General features: G+C 41.0%; 1 protein-coding gene across 1 annotated transcript in view; it reads right to left on the bottom strand.

Annotated features, from left to right (window-relative positions):
- B3GLCT (beta 3-glucosyltransferase) overlaps positions 1–20,771 on the bottom strand; it is a 146,167-nt gene extending 125,396 nt beyond the window's left edge. The window contains exon 1 of the mRNA XM_067466595.1: positions 20,623–20,771. Within this exon, the coding sequence (XP_067322696.1) occupies positions 20,623–20,683 (61 nt within the window). The 5' untranslated portion in view covers positions 20,684–20,771. The remainder of the gene's footprint in view (positions 1–20,622) is intronic.
- Positions 20,772–21,057: the final 286 nt, after the last annotated feature.

The following is a 21,057-nucleotide window of genomic DNA, read 5'->3' as shown; positions in this document are numbered from 1 at the left end:
ATAGGCTAAACATGAATGACTTAGGAAACATATCATCATCATCATCATCATCATCATATTTAATTACTTATTAATCGCCCTCCATCCGAGAATGCTCTAAGCGATTTACTAAATTGTAAAAGATAAAATACATACATACATACACACATACATTTAAAAATTAACAGAGATCGACTGCTCTAGTGAAAAGCCAGGTCTTAAGTGCTAGAGTAAAAGGCCCTAATAGGGCGGCAAGGAATTGGGGAAGCGGTAGAGTTTTAACACATTTCCCCCCTTAAAAATCATAAAACTGAGTAACATTTTTCATGTATGCTATTTTTAATATTTAATTTTTATTATTAAAAAATAAAATTACTTTTATTTTAACTCACCCCCATTCATGCTTGATTATTACTAAATATAAATATTTTATATATAAATATTATTTTACATTTTATACATAAATGAACTTTAGATGTATTTAAATCGAGATTAATAAGATGATTAGTATTGGATACTGGCAATCACATTGGCCAGTATGATTCTGCAGTCTACTGACTATAGTGCATTTAGTGGTTTGACACGAGAGAGGAGGAGAGGAGAAGCTGAATGCCTCCATTAATGTAAATGTATTGGTATCTATTTTTATTTTGATATTTACCAGTAGCTGCTGCATTTCCCATCCTAGGTTTATACTCGAGTCAATAAATTTTCCCAGTTTTCTGTGGTAAAATTAGGTTCCTTGGCTTATATTCGGGTCGGCTTATACGCGAAAAATACAGTAAATAAGTTGTGGAGAAGAGCATAAGATAGCACAATGCAATTCCTCATATTTTCGTATTAAAAATTGCTTTTTTGCACCAAAACTCCTCAAGAGAATCAGATTCAAATGCGTCCTTACAGTTTCTATCACATTTGAAATTCAATGGGCTCCTTCTGGATTTCTTCTGCAACCTCTCCAACATTAGTTCCAATGTCTTTTTCATAACAAATGAAATTTATTCCAATCATCATTAAATATGACAAAAATTAATATGAATATTAGGACTCACAGTGCCGTCGAATCACTCGAACAACAAAACAGAATCACTGACACAGACGAGCAAGACAAAAGAATGTGTGCAACTAACTGACACTGGGTGGTGTGACATGTGACGTCAATCGTTTGCTCTCCCCCTGGCCTCCAGCGCTTGCCCGACGTCCTACTCACTGGCGCTGCCCACATAGCAACAGATTCATTAAAGTGAATAAACGTATAATTTGTTTAATGTTTTACAGAACATATTTTAGTTCTTGTGGACCATTGATGGTCCACAGACCACTGGTTGGGAAACACTGAGCTACATAGTTACAAAAAATCTTTCACATCTCTCTCTCAAGAACATAACGAAATTACTCTATATGCATAACCTAATGAAAGCTCATCTCAAGATTTGAGAAATTGTGCTTAAAATAGGACAAAAACACAGTTTAGGTAATAGGGGCACAGGAACAAAGCACAGGAAATTATTTGGAAAGCCTCCATATCATGACAATTACCATCTAATTACTATTTTTATACTTTAAACCCATCCACTATCCATTTTTTTCAAGCACTGTTTTAGCACTGCAAGTCTAAATACACTTACTTTCAGAATCCCACTAATATAAATGGGATTTATTTTTCAGTAAATACAGTTAGAATTGGGGTGTGAGAAGTTTAATTGCATTCTGAGCTTCATAGAAGAGTTATCTTACATATGCAAATTGCATTTTCAAGGTCATCACACAAATACTGCTTTACCTAGCAAAACGCAATCACTTGCAAGATTTTTACATGAAAATTGTGTTCACAGCTTTGCGTGTAAGTGAGAAGCCATATAAAGAAATATACACTTATATATGCAGCTAACACTAAAGACATTCTACTTATCTCATCATAACTTTCAAATATCTCATGCGGTTCAGAGCCCATGAAATATTAATACTTGTGAACCCTGAAAGAAGTCAAGGATTACAGATCTATCCTGGATACAAGGCTAAATTCACTTTAATTCCAATACTGTAGAAAAAAATCCAATAAAATTATGTATAATCTTCTTTCTGCCACAGAAGTCTACAACGTCTACTCTTAAGGAAGGGCCACTGAGGTCAACAGTGATTACTGTAATTCCAGGTAAGTGGAAGTGCAATCCCAGTCACATGGAACTCTTCTTCCACTGAAATTAGCACTTTTGCTCCTTTTTCTTACTTCCTCCTCAAATAGTTCAATCCAAATTGTTATTATTGATTACATCCTGCATCTCTTTTTCTTTTTGCATTTATTTAATGGTTCTATTCCTTAAATTATACACTTTAGCAAGCAAATGGTTACCTGGGAGACCACCTTCTCTCTTAAAGATCCCGTTCAGTCTTTGAAATCATCTTGAAAGTCTTTCCTGGCAATACCACATGGAATTCCTCAGCAATCAATCAGAGCACAGAGTTTAATGTGATGGCACCTACTAAATAGTCAACACACTCCAATTATTCTTAATTTTAGATGTATGTTGACAGCATACATTTTTATGCAAATCTTCTCTGTTTAGTTCAAGTTAGTATCTACTGGGCCACATTAATAACATATAAGTTAATTTGTGTGCTGTGTATTTTGCATACTTTAATTTACCTTCCCAAATCACAATTTTCATGATTGCTAAGTTTAAAACTTCAACCAACCCTTAGCACAGATTTATATTCAGATTACTGAATGATTTTATTTCACATCCATAGGGAGACCAAGGTGCTTGTTTATAAAGCCATTGTCCTTCCAACCCTGCTATACGCCTGCAAAACGTGGACTGTCTATAGACATTATACACAACTCCTGAAACAATTCCATCAGCACTGCCTCCAAAAAATCCTGCACATCTCTTGGGAAGACAAGTGGACAAATGTCAGCATGCTGGAAGAAGCAAAGACAGCAGCACTGAAGTGATGCTCCTCTGCCATCAACTCTGCTGGACTGGCCACACTGTCCAAATGCCCGATCATAGTCTCCCAAAGCAGCTACTCTACTCCGAACTCAAGAATGGGAAGCGGAATGTTGGTGGACAGGAAAAGAGATTTAAAGATAGGTTCAAAGCCAACCTTAAAAACTGTGGCATAGACATTGAAAACTGGGAAGCCCTGGCCCTTGAATGCTCTAACTGGAGGTCAACTGTGACCAGCAGTGCTGCATAATTCGAAGAGGCATGAACAGAGGGTGAATGAGAGAAACGTGCCAAGAGAAAGGTGTGTCAAGTCAACCCTGACCGGGACCGCCTTCCACCTGGAAACTGATGTCCTCACTGCGGGAGAACATGTGGATCAAGAATAGGGCTCCACAGCCATCTATGAACCCACCGCCAAGACACCACATCCGAGAGACAATCATCCTTGAGCTATGAGGGATCACCTAAGTAAGTAAGTAATTCAGATCACTAGAAATGATGTCATTTGAGAAGAAGTTTTAACAAAGAGCATAAACCTTCACAAAACTACTCAGTTTACCCTTAAAATCAACCTTGGTCAAATTATACATGTGTCAATATGAGTACTGCACTTTAACACATTTTTTTAAAAAGTAGAGTAGTAAAAGGCAAGAGCTTAGTCTGTCCCAGGAGAACTTAAAAGAAGCATCAACCCTTTACTCTCTTTGCCATGGCATTGTTTCTGGGCTTTTTGAATCTTTGGGTGGGAGGGGAGCAGAAGTGACAGACAGCAGTGTAGGTTCACTGAGGTTGCCATTAGTGCTTTCCCCTCTCCAAGGAATGACTCCCAACGTATCCACAAGTCGTCTAAAAATTCCTAATTTGGCCCTCGACCTATATATGAGGTTGAGTTATACACAAGTATATATTGTAATTCCTGGAGCTCAGAAATGGTCCCTGGTCAAAATGGTCCTTGGTCAAAGTGGCCCCTGGTCAAAAAACGGTTGGGAAGCACTGCCTTAGAAGGATACAACTGCATTGCTATATTATATCCAGGAATAAAACTATTGACTGTTGCCTTCACTTCACTATACATAATCTTCTGGAAGACAATAACATCATTGACTGCTATTGAATATCCCTTTCCTAGGAGATCTTTCAATGTTTGATCCTAAGCAGTGTTATAACTATATACACTTGGGGGTAAAGGCTTGAAAAAAACAATAGTTTGATGTTTCTCTTGATTATCTCCTTGTTTGTAGGCTCCATACAAACAAGGTGCAACATAAGCAATATCTGCTTGCAGACAAACTTAGTTGGTTTGATCTAGCATAGCACATAATAGCTGTTCTCAGGGAGAAATTCTACCTAACTAACAAAACACTAGCAGCCATTTTGCTATTACTTTAGAAAATCATACTGGAGGTAAAGTGAAGCTGTACTTACAGATATGCTGTATGTTAACCTCTCTCCATTTGTAATCACATGAAGTCTGTTTCCCCAGATAACAGAAACAGAAATAAGAATCAAAAGAAGAGATCAGGCTTCCCAATTTTCACCCACCGTCTGATAACACTTTATGCTCATATATTTTCAGTCACACATTTTCAGTAAGAGTTTTTCCAATTTTATGTTTAAACTATATTCAGCACCAGAAATCTAGATGGGAAGTGCCACTAGGAGATGAAAAGAGAAAACTCTTTCACTGTTCAAGAAGACCATTTAAAAGTACCATCTTTACAGCATAAAACTACACTACTATTAAGTCTCACTCTGCAACAGCAAGGAAAAGCTTTTTGGAACGTCTGTTTTTAAACAATTATGCTATTATCAAACCATTAATCTATTTTAAGAATGTTTTAAACATTCTTATTTACTACGCAATACATACATTATATTTTTATTTGCACATAATTCTTTCAATCTTCTTAGCCTTTAATGACACCGCATCACTATGTGCTTTCTTAGCATTCTCTAACATACCTGAATTAATGAAATCTATACGAATTTTCCCCAATCCAGACAGAAAGCTCTACCATACTTGTAATACAATGCAGATCCAGCCAAGATGACACAGATTAATTCTCCTTGTATTATACATATTATACACTATGAACTGCTTGTTCCATGTCCACCTTGAAAAAAACAATATAATATCACTGTACAGAATTAAATTTCCTTTGACCAGAAGCTGGCGACTTGGAATGCCTCTGGTGTTGAAGTAAGAAGGTCCTCCATTGTGCATGTGGCAGGGCTCAGGCTGCATTGTGGTAAGTGGTCTGTGGTTGGCTCTTCTCCACACTCATATATTATGGACTCCACTTTGTATCCCCATTTCTTAAAGTTGGCTCTGCATCTCATGGTGCCAGAGCGCAGTCTGTTCAGCATCTCCCAGGTTGCCCAATCTTCTGAGTGCCCAGGAGGGAGTTTCTCACCCAGTATCAGCCACTGATTGAGGTTTCTGGTTTTTACCTGCCACTTTTGGACTCTAGCTTGCCGAAACGTTCCTGTGAGTATTTCTATAGATCTTAGGAAGCTGTTTCTTGATTTAGGTCGTTGGTATGCTGACTAATATCCAAACAGAAGATGAGCCGGAGATGTCAATGGCTTGGTCCTTTTTATTGCTGGCTGCTACTTCCCAGAGGATATCAAGTGGTGCAACACTAGCTTTAAACTAATGCCAAGTTTTTAACTTTGTAGTTTTTTACACATTATAACTGTATTCTCAATTTGTTTCTGATTCGGTAAATAAATAAATAAATACTGTACAGAAGTGGTATTGCTATACTACAATAATGAAAGTAATACTGCAACAATCCCTTGAGATAGGCACACTACACACCCTAAGAAGCTATTGTGTGAAACTGAGCTCTGGGAGCTTCATAAGATGTTACAGAGAACTGAGCTCTCAAAAGCTGTTTTATGTCAGTGAGCTGTGCTTTGTAGCCTTCGCCGAAAACTAAACTGGGCTTTGGATGCTGGAAAGCTTTTGCACTGGGGCTTATTAGGAAAAGACATGCATAATTTGAACTATGTTTTGTCTACTTGGGAGGAACATGTCCATAACATTTACAACTGGCCCTGACATTTTGTTTTGCCCAAGCTCTTAGTCCTGTCAACTGCTAAAATGCATCTTCCCAAGATACTTTCCAAATTGGAATTTGCTCCAGGCCATAAATGTTTTCCTGTCCCTGATGTATGGCAGTCACTTCTTCTGTGCATGCTGTAAACTCTCACCTTTCTGTTCAAGAACCCTTGCCTGCACAGGACATTCAGCTCAAATCTGCATGTTTATAAGCTACTATAAATATACTTAATGCGGCTTTCCTTTGTGGCCCCATCTACACTGACATCACAATGCAGATTGAACTGCATTATATGGTCAGTTAGGTGGAAGAAAAGCAGGAGAAAATGAAGGAGGTGAAGAAAGTGGGGATAGGAGAAGAGAAAATAGAGGAAGAAAAGGAGGAGGATGCGAATGAGATGGGTGCGGAGAAGGAGGAGGTGCGGATGGAGATAGAGATGAAGGAGGAGAGATAGGTGGAAGAGAAGTGGGAGAAGGTGAGGCAGGTGAAGAAAGTGGGGATGGGAGAAGATGGAAGAGAAGATGGAAGGAGAGAAGGAGATGAGAATGAGATGGGTGTGGAGAAGGAGGAGGTGTGGATGGAGATGGAGATGAAGGAGGAGGGAGAGGTGGAAGAGAAGGTGAGGGATGTGAAGAAAGTGGGGACAGGAGAGAAGATGGAAGAAGAGAAGTAGGTAGATGAGAATGAGGTAGGCATGGAGAAAGAGGAGGTGCAGATGGAGATGGAAATGAAGGCAGAGATAGAGGTGGAAGAGAAGTGGGAGAAGGTGAGGGAGGTGAAGAAAGTGGGGATGGGAGAAGAGAAGATGGAAGGAGAGAAGGACGAGGATGAGAATGAGATGGGCATGGAGAAGGAGGAGGTGCGGATGGAAATGGAAATGAAGGAGGAGAGAGAGGTGGAATAGAAGCAGGACAAGATGAAGGAGGTGAAGGAAGAGGAGACAGTGAAGAGAAAATGGAGGGAGTGAAGGAGGATGCGAATGACTTGAGTGCGGAGAAGGAGAAGGTGTGGACGGAGTTGAAGGAGGAAAGAGAGGTGGAAGAGAAGTGGGAGAAGGTGAGGGAGGAAAAGATTTATCTAGGTAGAACTTGAGCTTTTAACTGATCGTGGCAGACAGGTCTTTTTAATATTTTTTTTAAAAGAAAAGAAAAAAATGAAAAATAAGAAAAGTCTTTAAAAAGAGGAAAAGCAGCTGCAAATGAAGAAAAAGCTATCAATTGCACTAAAAAACAAAAATAGAATGTGCGTAACAAATTGATTGGAAATGAAACAGATATGCAAAGATTTCTATAACAACTTATATGATTCCAAAGTGCAGGTAGTCGAAGTCAAACTATATGTTGAGACGGAAGAAATCCTGATAGTATTATGGAATGAGGTAATTGCAGCCATAAGTAAAATGAAGCCAGATAAATGGCCAGGAAAGGATAGAATAGGAATAGACCATTTAAAGGCAGGAGGCTATAATCTTCAAAAGGCAATCGCAGAACGACTTGCAAAGAGCCATCTTACCTAAAGATTGGACAACGTCTGAAACCATACTTCTAATGACGAAAGGTGACACAGAAAACCTCAGCAACTATCGCCCTATTACACTCCTCTCTCGCATATATATCCTGTTCACAAGCATCCTACTACAAAGAATATCTCAAGATGTGGAAATCAACAGAGAACAAGTGGGCTTCAGACACAGCTACTCCACCCTCGAGCATATTAACGCAGTCAAACAGCTACTGGAGAAAAGCAGAGAATATCAAGTTCCGGTTTGTCTTGCTTTTGTTGATTACCAAAAGGCCTTCGACTCAGTTGAGATAAATGCTATCCTTAATGCTCTGCACCAAGTCAGTGTAAATCCAGTAAAGTCAGTATTGATGCTTTTTACTATGTGCACATAGTAAAAAGCATCAATACAGAGTGCACAACAGGTATTAAACTGTTGTCAGAAGTGTGTCATATCAGAATAAATAAAGGAGTGTGTCAAGGAGACACAGTATCACCACAGCTGTCTGCAGCGACTTTGGAAAGCATCTTCTGAAAAAGTAAATTTAAAGGCGGGATTTCAATTGCCGGTGAACAACTTTCTCATCTCCTCTTTGCAGACGATTGCTTCTTTTTGCCAAAAAACCAGAAGATTTCCAACATGATCTCCAACAACTAGGGTGGCTCTCAAAATCAATAGGGCTGGAAAAGAACTTGAAGAAAACGAAAAAGATGAAAAATGAGCAGTGTGTCCAGGGCCGCATCGTTATAAATGGAGATGAAATTGACGAAGTGACTAAATACGTATATCTTGGACAACAAGTACAATCAAATAATTTGGCAAATGGCAAATGGGCAATAAGATGCAAACCAGCTTAGATGGCTTTTAACCTGGTGGCGCAGTGGGTTAAACCCTTGTGCCAGCTGGACTGAAGACCAAGAGGGGAGACCACAGATGAGCTCCCTTTGCCAGCTGCAGTTCCCCATGGGGGGAAATGAGAGAAGCCTCCCACAAGGACAGTAAAACATCAAAACATCCGGGCATCACCTGAGCAACGTCCTTGCAGACGGCCAATTCTCTCACACCAGGTCGCTCTTGACATGAAAAAAAAAAACCCCAAAAACGGACAGTGCTAACAGATAAGCTACCAATGAAGGTCAGAGCAGATATCTTCAACACTATAGTTTTACCGGCAATTTTATACACATCTGAAACACTTCCCCTGAAGACACAGGTCCACAGTCTGGGGATCTTTCTGGATTCAGTGCTGAGGCTTGATGCTCAGGAGTCAGTGATGTCAGGGAGGGTCTATACACAATTAAAGCTTGTGCGCCAGCTACGAGAAGTACCTCAAGAAGTCTGACTTGACCATGATAGTCCACACTTTAGTTACCTCCAGGTTGGATTACTATAATGCACTCTACATGGGGCTGCCTTTGAAGACGGCCCAGAAACTGCAGCTAGTGCAAAGGTCGGCAGCCAGGCTGTTAACTGGAGCAAATTACAGGGAGCGGTCAACCTCCCTGTTCAAACAGCTCCACTGGCTGCCGATAAGTTTCCGGTCCCAATTCAAGGTGCAAGTTATCGCCTATAAAGCCCTAAACAGTTCGGGACCTGCCTATCTTCGCGACAGCATCTTCCCTTATGAGCCGGCATGATTTCTAAGATCTTCTGGGGAGGCTCTTCTCTCGCTCCCACCCCCACCACAGGTACGGTCGGTGGGGACGAAAGAGCGGGCCTTCTCGATGGTGGCCCATCCGCTCTGGAACTCCCTCTCCATTGCTATGGTTTTATATTATCTTAATGTTTTTAATTGTAATTGTCTTTTATGGTCTTGGTACCAACTGCAAACCACCCCAAGTCACCTGCGGGTTGAGAGGGACAGTATATAAATGTTGTAAATAAATAAATAAATAAGATTAGTGCCCACCCTGTCCACCTTCCACAAGGATTTAAAGACATGGATGTTCTGCTGTGCTTTTGAGTAGACAATTCCTTTGATTACTTGGCCCCAGCTAGGACCCTTTGCCCTTTACGATTGTTCTGTATCCAAAGTTATAGTGCTCTATCTCACATTGCTCTCTATCCTTGCAGTCGTCAATTGACTTACGCACTTTAGCCATCAGCCCTATCCTTATAATTGATTTGTACCAGTCCGCCCACCCATGCCCAGAAACTAATTATTATTGCAGGTTCATTGGTTGTTGATTGATGTTTGCTTTTATATTTTGTTATAATGTTGGTTTTATTTTCTTTTATGCTGTTGTTTGTGTATTTTAATGTGTTATATTTTAACTATGTTGATTGGGCTCATCCCCATGTAAGCCGCCCCGAGTCCCTTCGGTGAGATGGACATGGGCTACAAAAATAAAATTATTATTATTATTATTATTATTATTATTATTATTATTATTATTCTAAATACTATAAGCCACCTTGCAATATAAACTGTATACATAAAAATGGCAACATCTGAAAATTCACATAAGAGAGAATTTCCTTTCTTCATTGCATGGAATAAAATTGTAGTAATTAATATTGTCACATATTTACCTTGGGTTTTTTACTTTTTTCTATTTCCTGTATCTGATATTTTGACTTTTATAAGAGCAATCCCACAATATTGTTTGATATTTATCATTTAACCAAAGTTGACTTGTTTGTCCAATATTACATTTCTTTAAAATCTCCTTTCAGAACATGCCAATCTGATTACAATGAGTTTGCCTTATATTGTAAGTCAGAAGGTTTGGGAACTTTGATACAGCGGCAGCCAGGTGCAGTAAACCAGCAAAATAAATCAGTGAAATAGCTGTGAAGTTTGTATATCAATTTTCTTGACAGCAGCTGCATATAACAGCATTAGCCAGTGATCTAGTCTGATAAGATTTGCTATAGAATTGAACTCAATATTGTACCATGATGCTCACGGTGAAAAACTTAAATGTCATGGCTTAATAATACGAGTATATGGATGCTCTGTGTCTGGCATATCTTGAGAGAGAAAATAATGAATGCTGCATGTTAATACTATGGATTTTCATTTTAGCATCTAAGAGTGGCACAAGCATGAATCTCAATCCTCCATTCAGGACTTGATCCCAGATTAACATGGTAATGTATTAGAGACTTGGCTGGATGAGGCAGGGAAGGCTAATTTAATTCAGCTTTGGCCAACTGACAAGCCCTGGAGGGTCGGGGAGACAGTTGCAGTGATCTCTCAGATTAAAACCCCCCTGACCATCACTCATTCCCAGGACCTGAATATGTTAGTTTAAAGATGGGTGGCCAGGACAGATTAGAGATTCTACTCAAGTACTGATGACCCTGCTGCTCAACAGCCTCCAGTCATGTGCTAGCCAGGGTGGTCCCAGGGTGTGTGTTAGGGTTCCCATGAGTTGTGATACTATGGGACTTCAACGTGTATACCCAGATTATCATGTTTGCATGATAATCGCGATAACCACTGGTCTGTTCCAATTAGTATATGCCCCCATTCATGTTGTCAGGCAAACTCTGGACCAGAGCTCCCCAAACTGCATGTCGCGACATGTCAGTGTGTCAGCTGCAGAGTGTTGGTGTGTTGTATGAATGTAACAATAAACCTGAGTACAAAAATGACAAGATTGAAAAGAGACTTAGATATGTTAAACAGAAGCATTCTGATTCGGCCAATAAATCAGGTTGATGGCTTGCTTTTAGGTTACAGAAAGAAAAAGAGAGGAAACAAATATCAAAAATTAGAGTTGGAAAATAAGACATTATTAACCAAGACAAGATTACATCAGTACTCCATAATTTCTACTCATCTCTCTACAAAACTTCTGATCCATTTAAAATTTTCGACCTGTGGGTCCCCAGATGTTTTGGCTATCAACTCCCAGAAATCCTAAGAGCTGGTAAATTGGCTGGGATTTCTGGGAGTTGTATGCCAAAACACCTGGGGATCCACAGGTTGAGAACTACTGATCTAAAGCATCTCTGGGAAAATATCTGGGGGGAAAACCCTCTGTACACGTAATGGAGATCAAAGAAAGAGACTTGAAGACCTAATCTCAATGACGGAGCTTGATGAGGCAATCTTCAACATAAAGATGGGAAAGGCTCCAGGTCCAGATGGATTGACAGCGCTATATTACAAGGCTCTGCAAGATCAACTGTGTATTCCACTATTCTCAACAATGAACAGTGCCTTAAATAATAGCATCCCCTTTTCCTTGTAACACTTATTCCTAGAGAAAACTGAGATATTGAAACCCTTGAAAATTACAGATCTATATCTCTGCTAAATAATGACTATAAGATTTGTGCTGCGATTTTGGCTAAGAGGTTCAAGAAAGTCCTACTACAGGCATTGATACATGAAGATCAAGCAGGGTTTCTGCCAAAGAGACACCTAAATGGTAATGTTAGATGTGTTTTAGACATTCTGAAATATTATGAGACCTGTAATGAAAAAAGATGGCCCTGATTTTCTTAGATGCTGAAAACACTTTAAATAATGTGTTGTCAAATGCTTTCATGATCTGAATCACTAGGTTGCTCTGAGTTTTCCAGGCAGTATAGCCATGTTCCAGAAGCATTCTCTCCTAATGTTTACCTCTGAGGATGCCTGCCATGGATGTGGGCAAAATGTCAGGAAAGAATGCTTCTGGAACATGGCTATACGGCCTGGAAAACTCACAGCAACCCACTTTTGATAATGTATCCTGCTTTATAATGAGCAAAGTACTCAAATTTTGGTCAACAGGGAACTGACTAAATCTTGCAAAACACAGAAAGGGATTAAACAAGGCCATCCCCTTTCTCCACTGTTGTTTCTGTTGGTTATAGATATTTCTAACAATGCCATAAGAAAAGCAAAAAAAACATCAAAGGAGTAAGGATAAAAGGACAAAGTTATAAGTTGAAATCTTTTGCTGATGACTTAGTGATTTTTCAGACAAGCTTTTGAATACAGGTAAGGTCTGAAACCTATCCTGAAAGAATATGGAAGAGTATCAGGATTTAAAATTAAGGAGAAAACATTATTGACCAAGAACATGACAAAAATGGAACGGAAAACCTTATCTGAATTTTTTTTTTCATGCTATACAAAAAATTAAACATATGGGCTATTAACAGTTCTATTAAAAACTCAAACCTTTAAGGACAATTACGACTTAATATGGAAAGAAGTAAAAAAAGATTTACGTAGGTGGAAAGGTCTGCAGGTATCTCTTATAGGCAGAATTTCAGCTATAATGATGAATGCACTACCAAAGTTGCTTATTTTGTTTCAAGTCTTGCCTATTATGAATTATCCCCCATTTAAACAATGGCAAAAAGACTTATCAACATTTATTTGGCATTAAAAAGACCAAGGGTCAGATTCAATGTATTTTAAGATAATACAAAAAGAGGAAAACTAGGTCTTCTTAATCTTAAAACCTACTATCATGCATGCTGTTCGACTTGGTTGAAGAATTGGCTGTTCCTGAGAAATGAATGTTTACTACAACTAGAAGAAGGTCTGGAATTTGGGATTCATGCCTATCTATGGTATGATAAAACGAAGACAGACTCTAATTTTAATAACCACTCCATAAGGGAAATCACTATTACAAGTGTGGAATAGGTACAAAAAAGATTCTATACCAATAAGTCCTTATCGTGTTCTCCACATTAAGCTTTATTTAGAAGGGAAATTGCCCTGCAGGAGAAATGGTTGACTTATAATACTGGACAACGACCAATTTAGAACGAGAAAAGAATTACTGTCTGAAGGCCTCCCAACACAATGGTTCACCTACAGACAATTTTTAGAACAACTGAAAATGTTCTAGACCAGTGGTTCTCAACCTTCCTAATGCTGGGACCCCTTAATGTTGACCCCTAACCAGGGCCGTAGCCAGAAAAATATTTCGGGGAGGGTTGACAATTTTGGGGGATGGGTTTGAAAATTTCGGGGAGGGTTGAAAATTTCGGGGGGGGGGGGGGTTGAAACCTGCCTCCTAGCTCACGCTGAAGTAAAGAGCACAGCAGGGGACAGAGCAACCTTCAATAGCCTGCAGCTCCGCCCCTGTCAACCACCTTGACCAAGTCTGGCCTCCTTAATGAGAGCATTCAACACACACACCTCCAACTTGGTTGCTTCACTACATCAGCTATTGCTGCAAGTAATGACAGTGTGAATAAATTGTCAATATTTGCTTGAGATAGTACTTACAGTTCTGGAGGGACTCTTAATTTTTTGCATCTTATAGACTTAGCATGGGGATTTGGTTAACCAGTTAAAATTCATGAGTAAACCAGGTTTTTTAAAAAAAATATGAAACATTTCGGGGAGGGTTTGAACCCCTAAAACCACCCCCTCGCTACAGGCCTGCCCCTAACCATAAAATTATTTTCATGACTACAGTGATTTTTATACTATTTTGAATTGTAATTTAAATATCTGATATGCAAGATGTATTTTCATTCCTTGGACCAAATTTGGTACGAATACCTGATACGCCCAAATTTGAATACTGGTGGAGTTTGGGGGAAATAGAACTTGACATTTGGGAGTTGTAGTTGCTGGGATTTATAATTCACTACAATCAAATAGCATTCTGAACCCCACCAATGATGGAATTGGGCCAAAGTTCTCACACAGAAGCCCCATGACCAACGGAAAATACTATTTTCTGATGGTCTTTGACAACCGCTCTGATACCCCCTCACAACCCCCTCCCCCACAAGAGATCCCGACCCCCAGGTTGAGAAACACTGTTCTAGACTCTGGAGATGACCACTTAATTGGTAGGTGAATAAATTGTTGCTTCTCTTCCATTTGAAATGGTGGAGAAACAGGTGAAAGACTGTATGGTCAAGTGGGCACAAAATGTTGGGAAACAACAACAGAACAATGGGAAAGGGTCTGGACAAAGAGTTTGAAATTTGCACTGAGTAATGACTCCAAATAAAAATTTCTGTAAGATGACGTACGGATGGTATCTGACACCAGAAAGAATTACTCAGATGTATAAAAATGCTAACAAATGTTGGATTTCTTTTTCCATGTCAGGAGCAACTTGAGAAACTGCAAGTCACTTCTGGTGTAAGAGAATTAGCCGTCTGCAAGGACGCTGTGCAGGGGACACCTGAATGTTTTGATGTTGTACCATCCTTGTGGGAGGCTTCTCTCATGTCCCTGCATGGGGAGCCAGAGCTGACCCAGGGAGCTCATCTGCACTCTCCCCGGATTTGAACCTGTGACCTGTTGGTCTTCAGTCCTGCCAGCACAAGGGTTTAACCCATTGAGCCACTGCGGGCTCCTATTGTGGAAAATGTGGGCATATTTTATCATATGTGGTGGTTGTGAAAAGGGCCCAGAAACACTGGGACAAATACATGTCGTTTTAGAAGAAATTGTTAAGGTTAAATTTGAAATGAAACTTGATCTCTATCTGCTTGGGATGTTAGATGATCAACTCGAAAGAAAATTTGAAAGGTTACTGTTATACATGACAATGGCAGCAAGAATTATCAGAGGTCGTGAGGTCTGTTGGAGCCCAGGCAAGTGGGGTTTATATATCTGTGAAATGTCCAGGGTGGGAGAAAGAACTCCTGTCTGTTGGAGGCAAGTGTGCATGTTGCAATTGGCCACCTTGATTAGCATTGAATGGTCTTGCAGCTTCAAGGCGTATTATTATTCTATGCTTTATTTATATATTCACTTTATTCTTAGCTCTCATTTCCCAATGGGGACTCAAGGGACAATAACACGACACAAACCAGTAAGTTTTAAAACATGGCGAATACAAAAATTAAAAACAATTAAAAACAAAAACACACATACAATTAAAATTACATTTAATACATTTATTTGCATGCTGCAAGTCGCTTCTGGTCAAAGGACATTTAATCAACTACCAAGCTTGCAAACTTTGTGTGTTGTTTGTTTGTTTGTTAAAAATGCAATACAACTGTTTGGCTTGCTCCTGACACGATAAATAAATACATTTATTCCACCGACAAGCCTAAATTGATTACCAAACTTCAATAATTACAGTTAAATCACGATTAGATTTTTTTCTATCCTTTTCAGCAATTTTTCATCAAAAATAAGAACTGATCGTGTAGTTCATGCAGTGCTTATAGTTATTTTCTTACACGACTGAATGCACAGTAATAGTACACCACAGCCATACACAAGATAATGCTCTTAGATGCTTGCTTTAAGGGCCATTACTTCAAAACAATCCATGTGCAACACTGAGATGTAAAAATCGTGCGGAGCATTAACCTTCTGCAAAGAAATGCTAATTTTGTGACCAATTGCAATGTGACCAGATGCTTACCACCAATGTGAAATATTCTCAAGAATGAAAATGGTACTCACAGGATTGCAGATAGCTTGGAAGTTAATTTGTATTAAGGCCTAAACAGCCAAAAGGCACAAAATGCTGTCTGATCTTGGAAGTTAAGAAGGATCAGCCCTATCTAGTCCTTAGTTGGGAGATCAATGAATACCAAGTACTTTAGGACATTTTTTGGAAGAAGAAATTCACAAAACCACCTCTGAGTACTCCGTAGCCCAAGAAAACACTATGAAATTCATGGGGTCACCCTAAGTTGACAGGCAGCTTGAATGTAAACATACAATCAGTTCAAGTAAATGACCCCTTTTGACAAACTTTGCAAGATATAAACACATGTATACTCATTTAGAAGCACATCCTGCTTCATTCAGGAGTGCTTCTTTGTGTGTAATTTGGATCTGCTTCTCAATGAGTGTGAAACCTGTCAGGGGTTTCTCTCAACAGGTGCATCTATACCAGGCATGGGGAAAATTTGTCCCTCCGGATGCTTTGGACTTGGACTTTGTGGGACTTGAAGTCCAAAACACCTGGAAGGCCAAAGTTTGCCCATGCCTGATCTACACTGCAGAATGAATACAGTCTGACACCACTTTAGCTGCCAATGCCATGGCACCTGTGGCTGGCAAAAGATCTTATAAAACCACAACTCAAAGGAGCCCCCAGTGGCGCAATGGGTTAAACTCTTGTGCCGACAGGACTACTGACCAAAAGGTCAGCGGTTCGAATCCAGGGAGCAGAGTGATGCAAGGCAGCTGAGATTACTTTTAACCCAGTGGCACTGTGGGTTAATCCCTTGTGCCAGCAACACTGAAGACCTATAGGTCACAAGTTCGAATCCAGGGAGACTGTGGATGAGCTCCCTCTGCCAGCTCCAGCTTCTCATGCGAGGCTATGAGAGAAGCCTCCCACAGGATGGTAACACATCCCAGCATCCCCTGGGTGACGTCCTTGCAGATGGCCAATTCCCTCACACCAGAAGCAACTTGAAGTTTCTCAATAATAATAATAATAATATAAAACTTTATTTATATACCGTTCCATCTAACCGAGGGGACTCAGAGCAGTTCCCAGGTAACATCACAAAACATACAAAGTAAAAAACAACACAACCATAAGATTAACAAAACAAAATATAAGCATAAAAATTGTCACCATAACACACATATATTAGAAGTAATCCTGCCTGTTCAAGGCAATTAAAAAATTTAAAAGGCCGGGCCAAGATTTGTGCTTGCCCAAAAATTCTCAAGACACTCCTGACACGAAAAAAAACTCCACAACTCACAGGATTCCACACCTCTGAGCTACTGCAGTTAAAGTGTTGTCAAACTGCATTAATTTTACAGTATTGATGCACCTGATATCTGAAGATAACTAGGTCCCAGCCTTGGAAAGAAGCTTCTGCTGAGCATGCATTAAATCCACCTTGTTTTGAAGCGCCTCAAGACTATGAAAGCACCTCTGGACCAAGTTGAGAGAAAAATTATTTACTTTATTGTCGACATGATAGGTAAAGGTGGACATGATAGGTAAAGGTAAAAGTTTCCCCTTGACATTAAGTCTAGTTGTGTCCGACTCTAGGGGGTGGTGCTCATCTCCATTTCCAAGCCGAGGAGCCGGCGTTGTCTGTAGACACCTCTAAGGTCATGTGGCCAGCATGACTACGTGGAGTGCTGTTACCTTCCTACCAAAGTGGTACCTATTGATCTACACACATTTTCATATTTTCGAAATACTAGGTTGACAGAAGCTGGGGATAACAGCGGGAGCTCACCCCATTTCCCGGATTTGAACCGCCGAACTTTTGGTCAGCAAGTTCAGCAGCTCAGCGGTTTAACCTGCTGCGCCACCGAGGGCTCCAGGGGACATGATAGCCATGCTTAAATACCTGAAAAGATATCACCTTGAGGAAAGGGAAAGATTATTTTCTCCTGCGCTAGAGCAAAGCTTCTGAAACCTTTCCACTCGGGACCCATCTTGGCCTGAGCAATTTTTACATATAAGTATGTTAAATGAATCTTAAATGATGTCATAAGGGATAGGGAAGCTAGCTTGTTTTCTGCTGCCCTGGAGGCTAGGACTCAGAGGAATGGGAACTTCAAATTACAGGAAAGGAGATCCTACCTAAACATTAGAAAGAGCTGTTTGTTGCCAAAAAGCGTAGTGGAGTCTCCTTCTCTTGAGGCTTTTAAGCAGTGGTCGTGTGGCCATCTGACAGGAGAGCTTTTTAAAAATCATAGAATCATAGAGTTGGAAGAGACCTCATGGGCCATCCAGTCCAAGCCCCTGCCAAGAAGCAGGAAAATCGCAATTCAGGGCACCCCCGACAGATGGCCATCCATTATTTATTTTATTATTTTATTGTTTTATCCCACTCCCACCCTCTGCCCTGTTCCCTTGGACATACTCTTTGTACAATAAACTACAGAAATTACACAATGCAATTGAACTCCACAAGCATGTGGACAATTTCAACAGAAAGGAGGAAACCATGAAAATGAACAAAATCTGGCTGCCAGAATTAAAAAACTATAAAATCAGGACAGTAAATAAAGAGGAACACTCAAAAAATGAGAATTCCAGACAAGAATCAAATCGGGGCCAACTAACACCTCCCAACAAAGGATCCAAAGGGAGCAATCAGCCAGGCTTTGAAGCTACAAGGCCACTCAATGCTAATCAAGTTGACCAATGGCGACATTCACCCTTCCCTCAAGCAGACAAGAGTTCTTTCTCCCACCCTGGACATTCCAGCGATATATAAACCCCACTTCCCTAGTTTCCAACAGACCTCACAACATCTGAGGATGCCTGCCATAGATGTGAGTGAAATGTCAGGAGAGAATGCTTCTGTAACATGACCATACAGCCTGGAAAATTCACAGCAACCCAATTTCAGAAATGTTATCCATTGTCCACAGATATATAAACCCCACTTGCCTAGTTTCCAACAGACCTCACAACATCCAAGGAAGCCTGCCAAAGATGTGGGAGAAATGTCAGGAGAAAATGCTTCTAAAACATGGCCAAATAAAACTCACAGCTTGCATCTATGGCAAGCATCCTCAGAGGTAGTGAGATTTTTTTTCTCCCACTCTAGACATTATTCTACATATATATCGTCACTAGTTGCAACATTCACACTTGGCTCCAGTTGTCTTGCTGTTGAAATTTTAGAGATTTTTAATACTGCTAGCCAGATTTTGTTCATTTTCAAGGTTTCCTCCTTTCTGTTCAAATTGTCCACATACTTCTGGATTTCAATGGCTTCTCTGTGTAGCATGGCATGGTAATTGTTCGAGTGGTCCTGCATTTCTGTGTTCTCAAATAATACGCAGTGTTCAGGTTGGTTCATCATGCTCGCAACACCACCTAACAAATAACCCCCCCTCTAGGCAGGAAGCAGCCAGGCTCTGAAGCTGCAAGGCCATTCAATGCAACATTCATATGTGCTTCAAGCGGACAAGAGTTTTTTCTCCCACCCTGGACATTAATCCACAGATATATAAACCTTCCAAACAGAGAGGAAACAATCAAGGAGATCGAATCACCTCTCAAGAAAAGATTGCCCCAGGGACTGCCAGGCCATCAAATGCTAATCAAGGTGGTCAGTTGAAACATTCACACCTAGTTCCAACTGACAAGAGTTCTTTGTCCCACCCTGGTCATTCCACAGATATATAAACCCATTTTCCTAGTTCTAACAGACCTCATTACATCTGAAAATGCTTTCCATAGATGCAGGCGAAACGTCAGGAGAAAATGCCTCTAGAACATGGCCATATAGCCCGAAATAACCTACAACAACCCAGTGATTCCGGCCATGAAAACCTTCGACAATACATCTTCCAATATACCTCACATCCTCTGAGAATGCCTGCCATAGAAGCAGGCGAAACGTCAGGAGAATGATTCTGGAACATGGCCAGGCAGCCCGGAAAACTCACAGCAACCCACCTTGATCATAGAATCATAGAGTTGGAAGAGACCTCATGGGCCATCCAGGCAGGAAATTTGCATTCCAAGCACCCCCCAACAGATGGCCACCCAGCCTCTGTTTAAAAGCTTCCAAAGAAGGAGCCTCCACCACACTCCGGGGCAGAGAGTTCCACTGCTGAACGGCTCTCCTTACAGTCAAGAAGCTCTTCCTCATGTTCAGATGGAATCTCCTTTCTTGTAGTTTGAAGCCATTGTTCCATTGCGTCCTAGTCTCCAGGGAAGCAGGAAACAAGCTTGCTCCCTCCTCCCTAGGACTTCCCCTCATGGCTATCATATCTCCTCTTAGCATTGAACGGCCTTGCAGTTTCAAAGCCTGGCTGGTTGCTGCTTGGGGAGGGGGTATGAGGACAAGCTTGCTCCCTCCTCCCTAGGACTTCCCCTCATGGCTATCCTATCTCCTCTCAGCATTGAACGGTTTTTCAGCTTCAAAGCCTGGCTGGTTGCTGCTTGGGATATGAGGATTCTGTGAGTTTGCCAAGAGGCGCTCTCTCTGGTTAATGCAGTTCGGAAAGAAAAGAGAAAGGAAGCCGTGCGGCTCCCAAAAGAAAAAGGGAAGAGTGAGACTCCCGGAAGAAGAAGAAGGAGGAGAAGCAGAAGAGAGAGGAGGAGAAGGAGGAGAAGCCCAAGGGGAGGCGAGCCCTGCATATCCCACCAACAAACTTCAAGGGAAGCGGAGGGGGCGCTCCCCGCGCAGTTCTCTCTCCAGTCTTGCATTTAATTTCCCGCCCGAGGAAGAGCAGAGGAGGAAAGGGAGGAGGAAGTAGAGAAAGAGGAGGACAAAATGTCCCCGGCGACTCACTCACCCGGGGAGCCGAGCAACAGCAGGAGCAGGAGAGCGGCCCAGGCGGAGGAGGGAGGCAGCATCGCGCCCGCCTGGCTCCTCTTCTCCTTCCCGGCGCAGAGACTGAGCAGGAAGCGTCAGCAGGAACGGGCTCCTCCGCCGCCCAACAGCAGCAGCAGCAGCCACGGAAGCAACGGCGCCGCCCCCTGGCGGAGAGAAAAGGAAGGGCGCCGCGCTCGCCTCCACAAACAGGCTCCCTCGCGCGCGCCGCTCGCTCTCACTTCACACTCAAGAGCAGACATGGCCCAACTTGGACCTTCTTCCTCCAGGGATTTTGGACTCCAACTCCCACAATTCCTAACAGCCTCAGGACGCTTCCTTTTCCCCTTTCAGCCGCTTATGCTGAGAATAATCACAAGCTGTCTTAAACCTACACTGGCTGATATCTTCTTCTATA

This window comes from Anolis sagrei, chromosome 3, assembly GCF_037176765.1.
Source record: "Anolis sagrei isolate rAnoSag1 chromosome 3, rAnoSag1.mat, whole genome shotgun sequence".
Classification (NCBI taxonomy): Eukaryota; Metazoa; Chordata; class Lepidosauria; order Squamata; family Dactyloidae; genus Anolis; species Anolis sagrei.
The sequence above is the reverse complement of the archived record's forward strand: the minus strand, read 5'-3'. Positions and strand labels throughout refer to the sequence as shown.